The sequence below is a fragment of the Felis catus genome, chromosome D1 (genome assembly GCF_018350175.1).
Source record: "Felis catus isolate Fca126 chromosome D1, F.catus_Fca126_mat1.0, whole genome shotgun sequence".
In the NCBI taxonomy this organism is placed as follows: Eukaryota; Metazoa; Chordata; class Mammalia; order Carnivora; family Felidae; genus Felis; species Felis catus.
Window position 1 is genome coordinate 112,277,974 of NC_058377.1, and position 15,162 is coordinate 112,293,135.

Genomic DNA, 15,162 nt, shown 5'->3' on the forward strand with positions numbered 1-15,162 from the left:
TTACTACATCCTGTCACATCGATTTCTGAAAAGTTTATGGCAATTTATTCTTCCACATAGCAACATGAGTGCTGTCACCCGCGATGGGTAGAGTAATAAAAAAAAAAAAAGCATTTGCTAATTTGAAAATAAAAACTGGCACCTCGTCATCTCTTTTTCTTCTTACCCTTTGCCCATTTATGCATCAAGCACATCAGCGCGTCTCTCAAGAATTTCTGAGCTCTGGCGTTACCGTGGTGGGAATCCACTTTCCAGCTCTGTGACTGTGGGCAAGTGGCCTAACCTCTCTGTGCCTCGGTTTCCTCATCTGTAACATGGGGATGGCAACAGAAGCCACGTTATAGGCTCGCTGCGAGGATTAGATGGGATTGTGCAGTGCCCGGCAGATACACCCTTGGTTACCGTCGGTAAGGACACGGGCCTTGGCTGTGTTTGCTGCAAACGTTGTTTGCTCTTTTGACGTGTAGTGTTTGGTTGTATTGTAGAAATTCTCCTGAGAGAGAACGTTTTCATTTAAGAAAGTGAAGCAAGAAACAAAGCTTGGGTTTCCGAACCGGGGCGGGGGGGGCTTGTGGACAGAAGATGGTCCTGGCCTCGTGTCAAGGGCCATGCAGGACCTGATGACAGATGGAGGGTTCAAAACGCCAACACAGGGGCGCCTGGGGGCTCAGTCGGTTGAGCATCCAACTTCCGCTCAGGTCATGATCTCACGGTTCGCAGGTTCGAGCCCTGTGTTGGGCTCTGTGCTGAGCGGAGCCTGCTTGCTGCTTGGGATTCTCTCTCTCCCTCTCTCTCTGTCCCTCCCCGACTCATGCGCTCTCTCTCTCTCTCTCTCTCTCTCTCATTTTTTAAAGAGCCAACACGATCAGGCCAGCCGATCTGGAACCCCCGGCAGCATCACCTAAGTGACCTAAAGATGCCATGCCCAGGTCCTGCCTCAAGCCTCTGATTCTGTAGGTGTGGGCTGGCATCCAGGTCTCTCTATAAATAATGACAGGTGACTCTGTCGCTGGCCAGGTTTCACTGTATGAGGCTGACAGGCCATCCAGTTTGGGGAGTCCCTTGCAGGACACCAAAGTGACATCCCAACATCCACGTCTCCTCAATTACTTGATGTGAAACTCTCTACGTCATCCTTGGGACTCCTCGTAAGTGACCTCTCCTGCCCCATCTCATGGGGGTGGGGAGATCCAATCAGGATAATCTCGAGGAAACAGCGGATGAAGTCTTCAACCATCTGTGCCCGAAGGCTGATTCTACCTCTGCAGTCTTTGCTTTTAGTTCTCTGATGAGCGTCTATTATCATTAAGCCCGGTTTGAGTTGGGTTCCTGCTGGAACACAGCACCTTTGTCACTCCTGGATGGTGGAGCCCCCGTGCTTATATTTGGCCTGCCTGGAAAGAGGAACTTTCTCTGACTCCTGTGCTTACTGTCCCTGGCCTGTCATCGCCACCCAGACCCACTCCTCCCGGGAAGGACTCGGCCCCGGCTGCCCTGCCCACTCCCACCACCACCTGAAGCCCTCTGGGAAAGCTCCAGGGGCACCAGCCACGCAGGGGACTCCAGCCCATTATGCTGATCTGAAAACGCAAACACACATGGCCTGTGGAGCCCCCTCTGTGGGGCACCCACTTCTCCTTTTCCTCCTCTGAGATGAATTTTTACAGCAACCCGGCTGGCACACTTAGACCCATCTATCTTAATGTAATTCCTGGGCTCACAACAGCCTTTTACGTGGCCTCTACTCCAAGTGTTTGCTTTTCGGCAGGGGGAGTTTGGGGGGCAAGGTCAGCAAAGAAACCGTCCTGGTGACCGAGGAGCAAACGCCTCCCAAATGCTAGGGCAGGGGGGACATCAGCTCTGGAGGGCAAGCACCAAGGAAAGCACACACACGATAGGAAGCCCTTCACGACAGGAGCTGGTGGCACCGGCAGATGACCACGTGTAAGAAGGAAGAAGGACGGTGGTCCAGGAGACGCAAGTCCAGCAAGACTTGGAGGAGAGAACAGACCCACCGGAAGCTGCCCCTTGGTCCCACGTTCAAACCACAGCACACGTTTTTAAAGAGAATACAAACAGCTGGCATGTTCCGAGTTCCTTTCCAAGAGCAGGGAGAGAAGGAGGTTTGCCCAGAGGAGTGCGGGGCAACAAGGACAATTTGCTCATGCTTGTGACCCTTCCACACGGGACCCTGCACTTCCCCAAGGCTCAGAAACCCCCTGGACTCCAGGGATGGCTTCTGGCCAAAATTAAGATTCGCCCGAGACAACATGGGTTCTTTTAGAACAACCCCTCCAAGGTTGAAGCTTTTCAACGGACAAGGTGGAAAAACCGTCTGTTGGAAAATGCACGGACCTATGAGGCTATAAGTGACTCTAATATTCCAGTGGTACAACCCAGCAGCTAGGAAACACCTCATGGAGACTCTGCCTTTTTTTAATCTAAGCAGCTAAAGGAGACTTTCTGAGCCCCAAGAGTAGCCTTGGAAATGCACTGGGTGGGTCAGAGTTCCAGCAGCCCAACCCCCCTCCCCCCATTAGCACGTGACCCCCAGTAAGCGGCCCAGGGTGGCTGTGGAGGGCTCAGCCCTCCTTCGGGTCTTTGTGACATAACAACACCAACACGGCATCCATGCCTCTCAGTGCCAGCCATTCCTAGAATCCCAGAGCTCAGAGGTTACCCAGAATCTAAAACCTGTTCCAAAATGGCAAATATATTTGCATATCAGAGGTTAACAGCAATGTCAGAGGAAGTGCTTTGCAAACAGAAGTGCAGAAACTCTTCCTGCTCCCAATTTCCACGGAGGCTTCAATCTGGCCGGGCGGCTGGCCCTCTCCGCCCGGGGCCAGGCACACACTGCAGACATGTCCGCCAACCAGGTGTAGCTTTGCGTCCTCGCGAAAGGGATGGGCCCAGCACATGCTCCGAGGCGGTCCCACGTTTTTCTTCCTGACTAGTTTATCAAGGAGGCACTCCGATGAGCCAGACAACGGGGGACACGCTTCCATCTGCAGCCTTCATTTATTATTTAAACCCAAGAACCAGCATCGGCTATGTCAACCTATTGGAGCCTCTGTCTCTGGGTCTCTCTCTGTCACACACACACACACACACACACACACACACGCACACACACGCGCGCGCGCGAAGGAGACTTACATCACAACTACATCCTACAGAAGATGATTCAACCAGTCTCTGCATTTTTGTGAGGTTACAAATCAAGTTAACCCACGAAAGCCCAGCGGGCCCCACTCTCCATCCTTCTGGATACACACGCACCCAAGGTTTCTTCCAAGCCGGGCTCTGATTGGTCAACAATAATTTAAATACATCTTTCAGCAAATGAAACGAGACCAGCACAAGGCACCTTGAAGAGGGTAAGTCACCTTCTCCATTTTCCTTGGCTCTTGGGTCTGTTTCCACCACAGTGCCTCTCCTTCTGGATTTCCATCACTCCACCAGCCTTGAGAAGCACTAAGGAGGCCACGAGTAAACTCGAGCTCAAAAGCACCCTGGGAAGCTTAGGCATGACCGGGAGAAGGGCTCCCAGTGGCCACGTCGCCATGGGCTTGGTCTCCTTTGCAGGAAGAGCAAGTGTCTGGCCGGCCCAGTGGGGGGGGGGGCACCACATATCCACCCCTCCCACCTGCGTGGACATTTCCAGTGCAGGTGACACTGGGCTCGGGGTTAGCCCGGAAGAATGCCTTCCCAAGAAACGTCAACTCCCAAGGAGGACCGCTTGAGCGAAGCGAACCCCTTAACGGTAATTTTTCCAAGGTACGGCAGCCTCTTTTATCCTTAATATTTCCAAAGAGTAACACATTCCTCTGCACAACAAGATGGAAAGTAACACCTGAACCCGCAAAACGCAGGGAGCTCGGAAGCGCCGGTGGCCCGGACACGTGACGCGCACCAAGACGCTAACTCCAGCAAGGGCTCGGAAACCAAGGGCGCTCGTGTCTAGTGGGTTTCTTCGAACGGAGAGAGTTCCCTCCTTTCTTTAAAATGAAATATAATTTATCGTCAAACTGGTTTCCATACAACACCCAGTGCTCATCCCAACAGGTGCCCTCCTCTCATACCTACTGGGAAAAGCCCGCTCTCAAAGCGCCTGGATTTCAATGTTTCCTTTTCAAACTGTCAACGCCAGCTTCCCCTCTTGCTCACACTTAGCCTTTGAGGGCCAGTCATCGCACGGGCAGCGTTACTGCGACGTTCGAGTCAGTGGTCTCTCAGCCACCGGCGTCACAGACCTCACGTGAGCGAGGGCCGCGGCACGGCACTTTACTTCCTGCCTTGTGGCACAAGAATGGGCGACGGCCCCTCCTGGCGCTTCTCTGTTCAGCGATAACAGAAGCACACGTAGATCCACGCGTGTCCCCAACATCACGGCAGCCACGTGTCTCTCTTCCTTCGACCTTCCACTTGAAGACCGGTGGCCAACGCCCACAAACATTTCTACCTTCCAGAGAGCTACGGCCGAGGCCTGAAAGACGCTCCGAACACACACCAGCCCACAGGAAGTGGCATCCACAGTGGATGGAGGTAAGCACACGACACGAGTCCGGAGCAGCCTCCACGAGTACCCCTAGGTCTGGCCCAACGGCCGTGCTGCTTAGACCACGGGCCCCGGCCGCAAGAGAGTCAGCGCTCTCCCCAAGCGGAAAGATACAAACACCGGTGTCCCTACCTCAATCAGGAAGTCCCCCGTCCTCAGTCCGGCTTGCCACGCCACCCCTCCTTCATCCACAGACTCCAGGTACTGCAGGGCCGGGAACGCTGGCGTTGGTGTGAATTCCTCGATGGGCGTATCCGCTGGGAAGACAAGGGAGACCTCAATACCAGCCTGGGTGGTGTTTCCAGGTTGGCCCCGTGCGGGACCCCGAGAGGAAGGAGGTGCGCACGTCTCCCGCCGGAAGTGGGTGCTCTCCCCTGGGGAGGGCTCGACAGCCACGGCCACAGGTCGGCACCAACTCAAGCAGTGAAACCAACTGCCCCGTGGTGCCCCCGGATCTCTCGGCCTTTCTGCCGAAAACACTTGCCGTACACGTCTGTAGGTACACGCCTGTCATTCTCTTTAAAAGCATCAGTGACTAAACATTTTCAGTTCTAAAAATGGCAAAGTTCCCCCCATAACCACACAGAGCTACAGAAACACCACACTGAACCACTGGCCAAATTTACATCCACAGAGACGCGCGGCCCAAAGGAATTCAACTTGGAGCACGGACAGATCATAGCGCTGACCCAGTGGGTGGCCGCAGATTGGGAATCTGCTTGGGAATTCGTTCCACGGGGAGCCCGGCTCTCTGCGACCACTCTGCGGCCGGCACCCACGGGAAGGCTGGGCCCCCGCTCCTCGGCAGCGCGAGCCGCGGCTTCTGGGCCCCACACAGCCGCCGAACAAAAACTCCAGGGCAAGAGACGGGCTTCCCTGGGTAGTTACGAGTGGCCGGGGTGGGTGGGTGGGTGGCAACAGGAAGACGACCCCGGCAGGGGGAGGGGACAGAACATCACTCAGCCGCGGACACGCACACACGGGGACAGATGGGTCTCTTCTTCCTCTCTCTGGACAGGTCGCTCCCAGGCAGCCTGAGCTTGGGGCAGGTGGGGGTGCTCCCGGGGAAGGAGGCCTTTCCCAGCACAGGTGCAGGACCCCAGCACAGCACGGAGGCTCCGAGATGAAACTTCCACATGGCTTCTCACCCCACACGCGCGGTGGGCAGCTGCCTCCCCTCACGGGGAGGTGATGCCATTTTGTTTTCTTTTTAAAGGGAAGCCCCCAGGTTCAGGGCTGGTGGTGGGCGCGCTGCCGTGGAATGTCGCCCCGGAACCCCCCACCACAGGCCACGTGATGCGGATGCTGCTGGCTCAGTCCGCGGCAGAGGGGACCATCTTGCCACGCTTCCTTTGCAAAGTCACCTTAGAGGCGGGCACACGGATGCCGGCTACGCTTGGAACTGAAGCCCACTCCCAGAATGGGGCAGTTTCTAGACACCCCAAACTCAGCACCGGGTAATTGTGGACATCTGAGAACAGGCGCTCCACATCCAGCCACAGCCGGGCTGAACTACACCATAAAATGTAGCTTGAACCCCTGATTTCTTATTAAAAAGAGAAAGGGTGGGGGGAGGGAGAGCGAGCGAGCGAGAGCCTGTTCAGAGCAATATTGTGCACAGAAAATGGAAAATATTCCTAAAGCAAGCCCCGGTGTTTTCTGAGTGAGGCAGAATGTTAAAGAACACGGTTGTCTAGCAACCAAGTGCCCCCAGGAAAAAAGGCTTCTTTCCGAGCTAGGGAGCATTTTCATACGGGCGTGCACACACACACACACACACACACACACACACACACTCACACGACATGTGAATGCACCCGGGCTGGAGACAGCCACTCTTACCTTTCGCCCCTCGCAGCACAAATCCAAAGCCCTCATTGTCTTTTTTCTGCAGGACCACTGTCTTCTCCTCGATAATGCAGTCACTGTAGAGAGAATTCCGGGGATAGCGACCATTATTGTAACCCGTCATCATCACCGTGGCTGATCCTGAGCCGGGGACGCTCATCATCATAGCCAATTAATCACCCAGCTCGCCGGATCCAGGCAGCACGGAGGAGAGTAAGCAGCACAGAGCGCAGGAGGAGCGGGGGCAGCTGGGGGGCCGGCTAACGGGATAGGCGGGCTCGGCACAATGGGGCTCGGAGGGGGGGCGGGCAGAGGCAGCACCGAGCCCGGGCGAGCGGGAGGAAGGAGTCAGGCATGGTGGGGAGGCCGCCGAGCCACGGCAGCGCGGGCTGGCTCCCGGCGCCGAAAGGCAAAGAAAGTAAGTGGCCGGAAGGCACCGAGGGCAGCTGGGCTGGGGCGCGCAGGCCGGCGCATCTTCGGGGGGCGGGGGGGCGGGGTGCAGCTGGGATCAGCCGGCGGACAAATGAGGAAGCAGCTCTTCTTCTTCAAGGGGTGTTTGAAAATCAAATTCTATTTGCTCCCCGCACGAGCCGGCGTCCAGACGCAGCGGCCCCTCCCTCTCGGTCCGAATGAATGTGGTGTCCCCGCGATCACCAAGGAGCCCGCAAGGCTGCCGGGAGTCATCCCGCACAGAGAAAGCGCAGGCTGGCGGAGGGGGCGGCCCGGGCGCTGCCGATGGGTGGGGGCCGGAGGCAGGACGCTCGAGCGACACCAAGGCCACTTACGGCAAGGCCTCCGTCAGGGGGTGATGAGTCGTGGGGACGGGGCGAGGGGGGCTCGTGGGCTCCCCCCTCTGAGAGACAACCTAAAGCCACACCACCCGCCTCTTGGCACAGCCTTTTTTTTTTTAAAGGAAAGAAACCCAGAAGCTTCGACTTTGCTTCAGCTGCCCGAGGCTCCTATCGTTTACAGTAAGGGCGCCCTGCCACATGACTGTCCAGCCCTGGAGGCACCCGGGGGTGCAGGGCGGAAGCGGACTTCCTGGCAGGCCACGCAGCCCGGGCTGAACGGGGGCCCTCCCCGCCTCCCCGGGGCGGCATGGCCCCTGGGACCCTCTGCTGCCCCGGAAGACGGCAGCCGGAGGGCCAGGCCACTGCGGAGGGAAGGAGGAGGGGCGGGAGGCAATGTGGAGAGGCCTCCTCCAGGGTCCTAAGGGGCCGGCCACAGGAGGGCTCTGCGCCAGAGGTCCTGAAGCATTCGGCTGGCCCCTGTCTCGGAGGGGGGCGGCCGGGGGGGACGCAGACAGCAAGCACTGGGAACAGTGTGCTGACAGGCTTGAAGTCACAGACAACTGAAGGTCAGCTTTGTCCAGCAGTAGATTCACAGCCTGCAGGAAGCACGCGGCCGAAGCATGCAGCCATCTGGGAGCAGCACAGCCAACCCAGACCGGGTAGCCCCGGGGAGGAGAAGGGACAGGGGTGCTTGGACCAAGTGACAGGCTGCCAAGAGCTTCCCGTCATCCAGACGAGGAAGAGGCATTCCAGAGAGGTTGGGGACACAGCCGGAGCATGCACAGAGAGGTTGGGGGACACAGCCAGAGAATGCACAGAGAGGTTGGGGGACACAGCCGGAGAATGCACAGAGAGGTTGGGGGACACAGCCGGAGAATGCACAGAGAGGTTGGGGACACAGCCAGAGAATGCAAAGAGAGGTTGGGGGACACAGCCGGAGAATGCACAGAGAGGTTGGGGACACAGCCAGAGAATGCAAAGAGAGGTTGGGGGACACAGCCGGAGAATGCACAGAGAGGTTGGGGACACAGCCGGAGAATGCACAGAGAGGTTGGGGGACACAGCCGGAGAATGCACAGAGAGGTTGGGGACACAGCCAGAGAATGCAAAGAGAGGTTGGGGGACACAGCCGGAGAATGCACAGAGAGGTTGGGGACACAGCCGGAGAATGCACAGAGAGGTTGGGGGACACAGCCGGAGAATGCACAGAGAGGTTGGGGACACAGCCAGAGAATGCAAAGAGAGGTTGGGGGACACAGCCGGAGAATGCACAGAGAGGTTGGGGACACAGCCGGAGAATGCACAGAGAGGTTGGGGGACACAGCCGGAGAATGCACAGAGAGGTTGGGGACACAGCCAGAGAATGCACAGAGAGGTTGGGGGACACAGCCAGAGAATGCACAGAGAGGTTGGGGACACAGCCAGAGAATGCACAGAGAGGTTGGGGACACAGCCGGAGAATGCACAGAGAGGTTGGGGGACACAGCCGGAGAATGCACAGAGAGGCTGGGGGACACAGCCGGAGAATGCACAGAGAGGTTGGGGGACACAGCCGGAGAATGCACAGAGAGGTTGGGGACACAGCCGGAGAATGCACAGAGAGGTTGGGGACACAGCCGGAGAATGCACAGAGAGGTTGGGGGACACAGCCGGAGAACGCACTCATGTCCTGACCCACACCAGCACTCCTGCCCTTGCACGGGACAAGCACGCAGTGGAACTTGCCAGGGTGACCCTGAGTTCCAAGAAAGGGCTGGCACAGCAGGGACACATACTTTCACAGCTGAGACACCATGCAATCCAGGATGACTGGCCTGGGGTGGTCTAACAACTCGAGGAGGGGCTGTGTCCCTGTGTTCCTGCTCTGTCTCCTGTGCTGGGGACAGAGAGCCCCTGCTCTGGGAGCTTGGCCGTGACCATGAGCTCCCTGGCTCGGCCCACTGAAGCCCATCGCAAAGGGCAGAAGCAGGGCCAGGAGTCCAGGGCCCTGAGAGCCCATGGGCAGGGCCACACGGCCAGCCTGGCCCTTAGTAGGGGGCGGAGTTCTCTAAACCTCTAAACCTTCCCCTCACGTCATAAGGCGGCGAGAACAAGCCCTGGGCCTCCCAGGGTAACCGTGGGGTCAGAAAGGGCAGTCCCCACGGCGGGTGCGGTGGAACAGGGGAGCCCCAGGGAGCCATCCCTTTAACTGCCATCAGAAACGGCAGCAGGCTGGCGGTCGGCCAGGACCCCGGGGAGCCGCAGGGGTCGAGGCAGGAGGAGCTGGGGGCAGGCGGAGACGTGCGGACCCTCTGCCAGGCCCGGCCACCTTCCTGTCTCCAGCCTCCCCCAAGCAGAACACAGCTGCGGACCCACCCACCTCTTCCCGCTCAACTCCTTTAAGGGGGTGGGGGGCGCTGGCCCGGTGGCTCCTTCGGGTGCCAGGCAGGTGCAAGTCCTGAATCCCTCTTCTCCAGGGAGAGGCTCACAAGGGCCCCTGGCTGGAGCCACCGCCTTCGCCCTGCATGAGGAGCTGCAGGCAAGCGGCGCCCTGGAGCCCCAGAAATACAGTGTCTGCCCTGCAGGTCCCGAGCCCTGATCTCCCCTGGGACACAAGCGGCCCCCAACACCCACCTCTGCCCCGCTCCAAGGTGCATCTGTCTCGCACTCCAGGCGGCGGTCCCACTGTGGGCCACCTCTGCCCGCAGGAGCCAACGCTACCCAAACCTGCCTCTGGCTTTGTGCGCCTCATGGACGACTGTACATGTCCTCCCACCTGACCCCCACGCTGGGGAGCTTCTCAGGGGCAGTGCGGCCTGGCCTCGGCTACCCCCACCGACCACATGGGGGTGTTCTGCCACGGTGGTTGAGGGGCAGTGCTGGCATCACAGGGAGCTCAGCTCAAATCCCAGCTGTGCTCTGACCCAAGGTCACTCTGACCTTCGCAGCCTCAGTGTCCTGCTCTGCGAAATGGGATTAAGCACAATACACTCCACGTGGGCCAAGGAGGAGTTAATGCAACATCCCAGCATAGTCCAGGCATGCAGCACGTGTTAATAACGGCAACCGTCCCGAGTAGGGTCACTGTTTGCAGGGGCCAACCGCTTCTTCCCCTGCAGGGACCCCTCCCGGGCTAATGACAGAGCCCCTCTGAGCCCTCTCAATGATCCCTCACCACTGAAGAACTTTCTGCCTCACACGTCCCCGTCTTGTCCCCAGACCCGTAGCTACGTACGTCCTGAGCAAACTCCAAACTCCTTCGTCTCTGATACGGAGAAGGACTGCCCGTCACTTCTTTCCCTTTGCTTTAGGATCTAAATAGCCCCCGGCCCCCGCCCATCATGACCCTGTCTTACTTGTACTGAGTCCCAGATGGGCCTTTACCAGCTTAGCTACTCAGAGCCTCAGTTTCCCCGCCTGCAAAGTGGCAGCAATATACCTGACTTGTAGGCACTTGGAGCAGCGGGTGAGACAAGGCCTCAGGACAGGGAAACTGTCCTCTCTTGCCGAATCCCCCAGGAGACGTGGGTCCTGGGCGGCATCGCTCCAGATGCCCACAGCACCCGGCAAAGGGCCACGCACCCCGCTGCGTCTGTGGGAGACAGCAGATCGGGTGTGAGCACAAGGCGGGGGTCGAGCTCGGTGTCGGTGCTGGTGGTGAAGGGTCTCAGGGGAAGGAGCCTCCATCCAGGGAGATCCCTGGGTCCCGGGTTGTGCCCAGAGGGTAGGAGGTCAGCCGACTGCTTGCAGCCGGCTGGGCCCCGGCAGGCGAGACCCAGGCAGGCCGTTAGAGGCATGGAGTCTTTGTAGCAAACCATGAAACGCCCCGGGAGCTGCAAATGAAGGAGTTGTTCCCTCGATAGGAAGCTCACGTCTAGTTTCGTCTGGACGGCACAGCCATGCAGCACCCCCTCTGCCCCCCACGAATCGGACGGGGCAATCCCACCCCCAGGACATAGGGAGGAACCTTCCTGGAGACGAGACGCTCTCGGAGGGCTCCTTCTGCTGATTCATGGGTCTGAAAACCGTCAGGGGACGACCGCCGTGGCCATATCCGGAAGCCGCGGCATGGAGACGCGGAGGCCCAGAAACCAGAGGCCGCCCAGCCTCCCCTGGCCACCCCTGCCGCACGCCAGCACCCCTGCTCTCCAGGTGCATCCCAAACGCACTGGGAGCCGGCTTCACGGGGACACCGCCTTGGTGCCCACGCGGGCTCCTCGCTGCGGACCTTGGTGCGCGCTCGGAGGCCGACACCACCTGGTCCCTGGTGACGGGGTCTGGCGAAACCAGCAGCCCAGCCCCAGCGGTCACACCGCTCCCCTGCTTTGCACCTGCCCCTGCCTGGGACCGTAGTCACTGCCCAGCCTTCCTGCACATTTTCACTCCCTGAACCTAAAACTTGATTTTACCCAAGTCCTCGCACGTGGGTCCCCGTCACGCCTCCCTGCCTTGTTGTCTGCCACGCCCTCCCCAGCCCTGGTGAACACAGCCCCCCCTGAACCGGGCGGAAGCCATCCCACACCCTCAGTGAGGGGCTACGTCACACATTCTCTCCTCTGGCCCAAGCCTCTGATAGGGTCCTTCTCACCCGCTGACCCATCAACTGTGGGCTCCCTGGGAGCACACGTCCCTGCTTGGTTCCTCTTGGAATCTCCCTAAGCGCCACAACGTCTGTTCTTGGTGAGAGTCTACCTGTGTTGATTGACTAAACAAACCAACATAATCTAGCTGCGCTGTCTTCAAATGTGTTTTCTGAACAGTGTGGGAAGGCACTTCGATGAACCCAAAATGTACCGTTCTTTGCCAGTTTCCTGCAGCAGGGGCTGCGGAAGACATCTAGCCCCACCAAGTACAGTTGTGTAGGTAGTGCATAGTGCAACTATACAGGATACTATTTACGTGACGGCCATCCTAGAACCGCATATTTACTATGGCTATTTGGGCTCAGATGCCCGTAAAGTGCCTTGAGGAAGGGGCAGGCAACTTTTTCTAGTTCATATAAAGATGGAATACAGGCCATTGGCCGCCTTGGAGAACGTAAGAGGTATCCATATCGAACCACGTCGGCACCGGGAGACAACGCCATGTTGAAACTCTCCGGGGAGCCATACCGTAGAGACCACTAAAGGTTTCCATGTTCTCATTCACCCAACAGTCCCACCACACAGCACAGTAAAGGGTTCACCGAATATACTTGGAGACAAGGGGATCATGGGAAATCAGGGCCGGCCACACAGGGGGCCCCAGGGTCCCCACACCCCTCCTGATCTCTGCCTTGCAAGACCGCAGGTGCGCAGGCTCCAGGAGGCTTGTAACCGTGGCCCGAGGTCCACATTCTCCCAGCGGGCCCCACAGTGGGCTTACAGGGAAGACCACACTTTACTTGCTCTGGGAGGTAGCAGGTGCCAGCGATGACCGTTGGCATTTGGGTTTGTCAGTCCTGCACGAGGTCCCTTGGCAGTGGTGCCCGATCCTGCAGGGGTGTAAACGTAGAGCCACAGGGCGCCAGGCCTGGGGTGGCCAACACGCGCGACCACGCGGGGCCCTGGGGCAGCTCTGTCTGCCCTGTCCCTCACGGGAAGGATCGGGGCGGGTGATTTCAAACACGAGGACGCTTGGGGTAGACCAGATGGCTTCACCCACAGCTCTCAGGGTCTGGGCTAGGACAGACCTCACGTCAGATAGCTACACTTCCTCCCTGCTCCTCTGGGGCCGGGTTTTGGGGTAGGGCTGCAGCTCAGAAGCAGAGGGGACCAGAGGCTCAGCTGCGTGCATTAGTTGGTCAATGCAGCCCGAACCCGCTGAACACCCGGTAAGTGCCAGGGGTGGGCTGGATACTTGCCCCTTTGCAGAGGACAGACAGGCCCCGTGTGGCCCTTGCGGAGTGTCAGGTGGTGCAGGTTGAGTGGTAGCCCCTCGGAAAATACGCTCAAGTCCTAACTCTGGGGACCCGGGCAGGCGCCCCTATTTGGAAACAGGGTCTTTGCAAGATGCGTCGGAAGATCTCAAGAAGAGATCAGTCTGGGGGCGCGTGGGTGGCGCAGTCGGTTAAGCGTCCGACTTCAGCCAGGTCACGATCTCGCGGTCCGTGAGTTCGAGTCCCATGTCAGGCTCTGGGCTCATGGCTCAGAGCCTGGAGCCTGTTTCCGATTCTTTGTCTCCCTCTCTCTCTGCCCCTCCCCCGTCCATGCTCTGTCTCTCTCTGTCCCAAAAATAAATAAAAAACGTTGAAAAAAAAATTTAAAAAAAAAAAAAAAAAGAAGAGATCAGTCTGGGTGAGGGAGGGCCCTAAAACCAATGGCTGGTCCTCATAAAGGAAGTAGAGGGAGATTTGGGGCTTAGAGGCACCTGGGGCCAGAAGCCAGGTGAAGCCCGCCAGACAGGGGCAGAGACGGGAGGGGACACGGCCACAGCCCAAGGGTGCCAAGGGTGGATGGTGGACACTAGAAGCCGGGAGGGGCGGGGGCGGATCCTCCCCCCGAGCCCTTGGAGGGACACAGCCCTGCAGAGACCTTGGGCTCGGACTTCCGGCCTCCAGAGTTGGGGAGAGGACATTTCCGTTGCTTGAAGCCCCCAGCCCACGGTCATTTGGGACGGACGCCTCGGGATACTCTTACCCCAGGTGAGCAGGAAGACAGGTATCCAAAGTCACAGTAGCATGCAGGATACAGTAATGACAACCAGAAGGTGGCCGGGGGGCTTCCTGCGGGGGGGGGGCGATGCGTGAGCGTGAGCGAATGGGTCAGGAGGCCAGAGGGGGGAGGGGGGGACAACATTCCAGAAGGCGGTGGAACCACAAGATAAAGGTTCTGAGGCACACCAAGGCAGGAGGGGCCGGTCACACAGGGCCGTGGGTGGCCAGGGGACACAGCTGGGTGGTGACAGGCAGTAAAACAGCCTCAGCCGGGCGCAGGACAGCCCAAGAAGGGGACCACAGAAGGGGACCAAGAAGGTCTCTTCCCAAGAAGGGGACCACAGAAGACCACAGAGCACGACGACTCCACCTTCTTGCACTAGCCCTCTGTGGCCAGGCCTGAATTCTCGCTGGAATGACCCACGGGTGACTTGCGCACGTGGTGGGAACTTTGTCCAGCAACCAGGTTTCCGTGGAAACAAGCCACGCACCAACGTCTGCTGCCGCTGGTGACAACTGTCCCGAGCCACCAGCGTGAAGCTGAAGTGGCGAGCGAGTCATAAAGACGCCTGGGCCCGTGGAGGACCCGGATGTTGGACGAGGCGCCCACACGGGGAGGAAGCCGCGCCCAGAGTCGGCGGGGGCGGGCGCACACAGACACGGGGAGGTGCCCTGAGTCAGCTGGGTTGACCCCCTTTGGGGTTGCGGAAGGCGGGGTGCAGTGATGCGGGGTGGGGGGCAGCAGGGACATTTCAGCAATCAGGCCCCTCAACCCGGCCCCCGGTGGCCTCAGAGCTTTGTGGGGTCCCACCGACACGCTTGTGACCTAGCACTGAATCCACGGGCCGTGAAATCTAGCGAGCAAACAGCCACATGCAAGTCGGTCCACGCTTCATCGGGTGTCTCTGAAATCCAACGTGGGGTCAACCTCACTTCTGGTTAAATTTCGTATCCACAAACACACCATTTCGTGCAAACGCCACACGCAAGTCGGGTTTTCTCACTTTGAGAGAATTTTTGGGTTTGCAGCCAAGTTGCTGCAGAAGCCCCGGGGGAATTACCGCGTGGAGCTGCTCGCAGGCACGTGGGTTCAAAGGCAGGATTCCCACGTCATTTCAGAGCTCCTCCCTGGCGAGGTCCACGGAGCACGGGCCGCGCGTACGGGTGGCGGGTCTGGGCTGGGGCCGCTGGGGCGGCGGTGCCTGGGGGGACCCGGGAGGACCCCCGTAAGGGAGGCTGGTGCATTTATCCAAGGAGTGGTTGTGGGGCCGCGCCCTCTCCAGAGCGGCAGGGCGGAAGCCTGAGAAAAGCCTCACGACGGTCACTCCTCTGGTGAACGCGTTTTGGTG

The 15,162-nt window shown here is 58.9% G+C and overlaps 1 protein-coding gene across 19 annotated transcripts in view; it reads right to left on the reverse strand.

The window, feature by feature from the left end:
- The window catches only part of SHANK2 (SH3 and multiple ankyrin repeat domains 2), a 497,685-nt gene that overhangs the window by 144,486 nt on the left and 338,037 nt on the right, over nucleotides 1-15,162 (reverse strand). For all 19 annotated transcript variants that reach the window (XM_023238944.2, XM_023238943.2, XM_023238942.2 and 16 more), the window contains 2 exons: nucleotides 6,404-6,486; nucleotides 4,694-4,818 (listed from right to left, as the gene is read on the reverse strand). In XM_023238944.2, the coding sequence (XP_023094712.2) occupies nucleotides 4,694-4,818; nucleotides 6,404-6,486 (208 nt within the window). The remainder of the gene's footprint in view (nucleotides 1-4,693; nucleotides 4,819-6,403; nucleotides 6,487-15,162) is intronic.